Genomic DNA, 6,000 nt, shown 5'->3' with positions numbered 1-6,000 from the left:
CTGAATATAGTATTTCAACTACTTATATTATAATTTAATACTGTGATAACCAAAGAAGTAGTTAAGTCTATTCCATTGTCAAAGGTAAAATTAACTACCATATAATGGTAAATGACCAACTGATGATCAGAGATAAATGTGTGATCCCTCCATCATATTAAGGTTTATACTTTTCAATTAGACACACATAGGTCTCAATACATTCACACAAACTACAATGATGGTGACAATTATAAAACACAACAATCAACAGTATAAATAAAAGCAGCAAACAGTAAAAAAATTCAAATAAATAAAAAAAACAGTAACACTGCAATTTGCATAATGCATTCATGCTGCAGTGCATGCTGGGAAAATGAACACATGAGCATGATGTCAAGTCAATTTTATTTGTATAGCGCCTTTCACAACACACATTGTTTCAAAGTAGCTTTACAGAAGTTCAGGCATTAACAGACGATACAACTGTAATGTCTAATAATGTCTTGGAGTCATTGTGTAGTTTGATAACATATGATTGTGAACTGTGTTTAAAAATAAGTAATTTAAATAATTGTATTTTTAACCCCAGTAAGCAAGCTAAAGGCGACTGTGTCAAGGAACACAAAACTCTGTAAGATGTTGTTTTATGGAGAAAAATTACCTTGGGAGAAACAAGGCACACTGTGGAGGCCAGTTCCCCTCTGGCTAACATCATGAATATAATGACATTATTACTTATGTATAGTGCAAGTCATGGTTTAAAATGATTATGGGTCAGTGTTTAAACAAAGATTGTGTATGAACTGTAAGATTAATGACTAATGTCTTTGAAGTCCATCCTGGATTAACTGCAGAAGTTCACATAGATGCTTTGTCCTTAGATAGTTGGCTCATGAAGGCTTTTGTTGGCAATTTATTGATAGTCTTCGTATTCCATTTTAAGAGAGTAGTCCATCATTAGACTGAGGTGATACAGGCAGAGATCAGTGAGGTGCATCGCATTACAACCTGGCCGGTCTATCCTAAGTTCAAGGTTCAGGCAATGGCATATGTGGTATCCCATGTCTTATGGTTGGAGTTAGCATCAGTTCATCCTCTGAAGCCCATAGTAATAGACTGAAGTGATGTTTGGCTGCACCGGCTGCATTTAGTCATCATCACACAGCGACACGTAGCATTGGAGTCCAACACGAAGCAAGAATGGAGCAGGATCCAAACGGTTCTGGTGACCTCAGGATAGGAGTCCCGAGGTTGAGACATGGAAACAAATAAAACAATATTAGCATAGATGCCATTCAATTTATTTCAGAGTTATAGATCATGATCAATGTTTCTGGTTTCGGGTTCCAGCAGACCTAACTAAAGCAGGTGTATGCCTGGCTAAATAGATTAGTCTTTAGACTTAAACTGAGTGTGTATGCATCTCAAACAGGGTTAGGGAGATTATGCCATAGTTTAGGATCCAAATATGAAAAGGATCTACCTCATTTTGTGGATTTTGATATTCTAGGAAATATTAACAGGCCAGAATTTTGCGATCGTAATGAATGTGATGGAATATAGCGTGTCAGAATGTCACCTAAATACTGTTAGACCTTTCAAAGCTTTGTACATAGTTAACAGAATTTTTTAATTAATATGAAATTTAACAGGTAGCCAATGTAACGATGCTAAAATGGGGGCTAATATGATCATATTTCTTGGTTCTAGTCAGCATTCTGGCTGATGCATTTTGAACCAATTGAAGATTTATTGAACTTGCTGGACATCCTCCCAGTAATGCATTACAATAATCTAGTCTTGACGTCATGCATGCATTAATTAGTTTTTCAGCATCAGCAACAGAGAGCATGTGTTACAATGGCAGACGAAGGAAGATGAGGAGTGGGGATCTAAATGCAGTTCTTTTACTGGACGATGAAAAAACAACAAACAAGACAGGAACAAATGAAACATCCACGGTGGGAAAACAAAACCAAAACACGAAAAACATCAAAAGAATAAACAGGCTGGGGGAAACATCCATGATGGGCAAAGGTAACATGGAAACATCTACCTTCATCAACAATCAACAGGGGAATGGAGAAACAGCAGGGTTTAAATACACAGGAGACATGATGATGACAAACGACAATCAGGTGAGAACAATAACACAGTGATGAGCGCCGGGAATCATGGGAAGTGTAGTGCATGACAATTGACAAGTGAAACACGGGGCAAACAACAGTGGATCGTGACAGCATGTGTCATAATTTAGCAATATTTCTTAGTGGAAGAATGCTGTTCTACAAACACTGGAAATTAGATTTTCAAAGGACAGATTGGTATCAAATATAACACCTAAATTCTTGCTGTTGAAGGCAATGTAACAGAACATCCATCGAGAGTCAAATTATATTTTATGTTAAGTGCGTACTTGTCTTGACATTTTTTTTTTACTTATCACAATTTCAGCCAACAAAAACCAGGAAAACAGAGTTATCTCACAGGATTAATCCAGGGTAGATATTCTAACTTTACATTAAGTTATTCTAACTAAAGGGCAAAATATTTATTTGCTGTGAATCTGAAATTGATACTTCATACCTTCTTCTTAGGGTTTTGAAAGCTAAACAAACGTACAAAAGGCTACAATTAAAAGGATAAACACACATGAAGTATGCGGAAATGGACAAAAACCCATCGAGAGAGACAAAAGAGACATCTAACAGCCTCACCAAATAATTCATATTCTTGGCCAAACCCTGCTGATGGAGCTGACAATCAAGGCAACTTCTTTTTCATGAACAACCAGTTTCTGAGTAGAAGAAGTGGGTGTGTAACAACTGAGAGTTCTGCCAAATGTGTTCAGTGGGTTTTAAATGCATCTGCTTTGATGACGTTACTAAGCTAGTTTTTCTAGTTAATCAAACAACAATGTTATTTGGAAATAATCCCAACAATAACATTATTATTTATTATGAGACTTGAAAAAAAACACAACGTTTTCACATTTATTATAATACATTTACAATGTTACTGTAAAAAAATATAGCATTAAATAAAGCATTAATCAAATGTCATACGAAATAACATTATATTGTTTTTAGTTTATAGACCAACAATGGAGAAATGTATTACAGTAGCCCATACACTAAAATAGCATAAGCTTGGAACATATAAAGTTAACAACTACAATGAAACATGAGTTAAACTTGGACTTAAACACTGTTGTTCGAGCTAAAAGTTCACGGAAAAGAAACGAAACTCTAAAGACTTTTGTTCCAGTGTGTAGCTGTCACGATGGGCAGCGCACCTTCAAAAACTATGGAATGGCTGCCCCTCCCCGGGGTTCTCTGATTGGTTCAAAGTTTCAACGGCCACGCCCTTGTGTTTTGGGTCCTCCCTAGCATCGCGCGCTGGTCACTCCTAATCACTGTCAACCATCAACGGCCGTGATTGAGAGCGTCCTGTGAATACAAACACATTTTTAATTCCCATGGATTAGAAGTTTGGAAGAGTTGTTAGGCTTGGACCTAAAAAAAAAACAAAAAACATGTTGGAATTATATTTGAAGACGGCGTATCAGCATAAAGTGGAATACTTTTCAACATCTCCTTAAGGAAATACTGAACTTCGGAAACGTCTGCATGTCTCTGAAATACAAGGGAATAGCGAGAACTTTGTAGGCTATTATTAAGAACTTTTCTCACAGTTCAACATTTGTGTTGTACGTTTTGTGACTTTATTGTAAGTGAAAACATGCAACCTCTTACAACTTAGTAACTAGAACATGTCAATGTTCCTTTGTAAAAAGGTTGAGGATTTCTAACGGACAAAGCAGATTTGTTTTTTCTTAGTTGGCTCAAAATTGAGTCTGCATCTTAAACTCTGATCGTTTCATCAGTGCCCATAATGGCTTGGTCGACTTCAGTCATGAATTTGCCACGGTGCTTTGGAGTTTGCTCTATGATGAGACTTCTGGTGCTGTTTATACACGTTTTTTCAACGACAGCAAAGCGACACGTTGTATACTGGAACTCTACAAATACAAGGTAATATCACAATTACATTTAATTCATACTCATCGTGTTGACTGTTTCTAATTAACCTCATTACGCACTCTGCGCTGCGGTTGCGCCCCCTGTGCGTAATTCAACGCGCTGTTCACTTCAGTGAGCACAGCAGGAGATCAGCCTAGTCAGCTCAGTGCTGAAATGGGAATGTGAGATGACTAAGCCCAAAAGCTCTCCCAGATCTGTGTTACTTCTTGTCAGAAGCCTAAAACACATTTGCACCTATTAACGGGTTTAACTATAAGAACGTTTCCTCCCATGCATGTGTCTGCCACACACTCAAACTGTCATAGTTTGATGCCTAATATAGGCTACACTCATACATTGGAATGTATTTTTTTTATACAAGGATTAGTGCACAACACACACATACACAAACAAACACTGTTAATGATCTTATCGTTCTGTATTTCAATTTCATTAATTGGGATCAAGGGTCACAGCTTTTGTATCTGTTGGCGGGAAATCAAATACTACATGCTGTAAAATCTGTTGCCTTTCTGCTCTTTACAGTCTAGTGAAGTTCCTCAAGGTTTGATCAATTTGTGTTGCATGTAGGAATAAATCAATGATAATGATATGTGCAGATCAGCTCTCTTCCTGTAGTGTTACAGAGCTATCCTCAGTCTTGGTCAGTAATGGTTTAATTGGTGTCATTTGTTAGACTAATGTCATGCTCACCTGCCTCTCCAGGTGTTACCTAAGTCTGGATTGGCTGTGGTGGGTGTAAAAGGGAGCCTGCAGGGCCAGCTGTGCTCCGCCCATCTTGGTATGGTTCGAAATAAAAAAGAACCTGCCCATTTGGACTTTTGTTTCAGAAGCCTTTTAGTTTGACTCCTTCTGCTACACACAAATATTTAATGGAATGTTCTGTGTTCGGTTCATCTCTATCTAAGAGATTTATTAATCTGTGACATTGTCACATTATGTTGATTACCACAAGAAATTATTTCAACTTGTCCCTCGTTTATCTAAGTATCGCATTTACAGTACAATGGAACGCAATGGGGCCAGTCCCAATAAAGGAATACAGTAGTGGTAAAATGAAATGAAAATTCTCTCATTATTCACTTATCCTGATTCCATTCCTGATGTGTATGGCTATCTTTCTTCAGCAGAACACATAAATATTTTTCAAAATATTTTGAAGCTCTGAAGGTCCTTATAATGTAAGTAAATGGGTGCCATCAGGCTGCTGGCTATTTGATGGTCCAAAAGGCAAATTTAGGCAGCATAAAAGTAATCCACACGACTCCAGTCGATCAATTAATGTGGTCTGAAGCAACCCGATAGGTTGGTTTAAAAAAACGATAATTAAAACTTTATTAGCCTCCTGCCAGCAATCGAAGCATCACTGATGTAAGCGCAAGAAGTCTCTTCGCATGAGAAGTCTGAAGTGCATGCTTTGTAAACAGAGGAACGAACGTCACGAGAGTTAGTTCATTTCAAACAGAAATACAGCACTGGGTGGAAGCAATGATTTAAAGTTAAAAACATTTTAATTATCGATTTTGTTTCTTACACCAATGTATCGTTTTGATACAGAAGACATTTACTGATCGACGGAAGTTGTGTGGATTAATTTTATGCTGAATATTAAAATATGCCTTTGGACCATCAAATAGCCAGGAGACTGATGGCACCCGTTTACTTTCATTATAAGGACTGACAAGAGCTTCAACATTTTTCTAAAAATCTTAATTTGTGTACTGCTGAAGAGAGAACGTCATACACATTTGGGATGACATCAGGGTGAGTGAATTATGAGAGAATTTTCATTTTGGGTTGAACAATTCCTTTAATACTAAAATACATATTGTTTTAAAAATATAGCCTAATGACATCAACATTATAAATGCTAACATGATTTTAGTGTGATAAAATTGTTTATTAACCATGCCTGTTTAGTTATATATAAACCCTGTAATCTGATAAATGCAGACAAATCCCTGATTTTATCACT

At 36.9% G+C, this 6,000-nt stretch overlaps 1 protein-coding gene across 4 annotated transcripts in view; it reads left to right on the top strand.

Annotated features, from left to right (window-relative positions):
* The first annotated feature begins 3,412 nt into the window (after window positions 1-3,412).
* The window catches only part of LOC127658123 (ephrin-A4-like), a 58,264-nt gene continuing 55,676 nt past the window's right edge, over window positions 3,413-6,000 (top strand). For all 4 annotated transcript variants that reach the window (XR_007972362.1, XM_052147235.1, XM_052147234.1 and 1 more), the window contains exon 1: window positions 3,413-4,016. Coding sequence is in view for 3 of the 4 variants with exons in the window: in XM_052147235.1 (XP_052003195.1) it covers window positions 3,877-4,016 (140 nt within the window). In the remaining variant the exon portion in view is untranslated. The remainder of the gene's footprint in view (window positions 4,017-6,000) is intronic.

This window comes from Xyrauchen texanus, chromosome 17 (genome assembly GCF_025860055.1).
Source record: "Xyrauchen texanus isolate HMW12.3.18 chromosome 17, RBS_HiC_50CHRs, whole genome shotgun sequence".
Lineage (NCBI taxonomy): Eukaryota > Metazoa > Chordata > Actinopteri > Cypriniformes > Catostomidae > Xyrauchen > Xyrauchen texanus.
The sequence above is the reverse complement of the archived record's forward strand: the minus strand, read 5'-3'. Positions and strand labels throughout refer to the sequence as shown.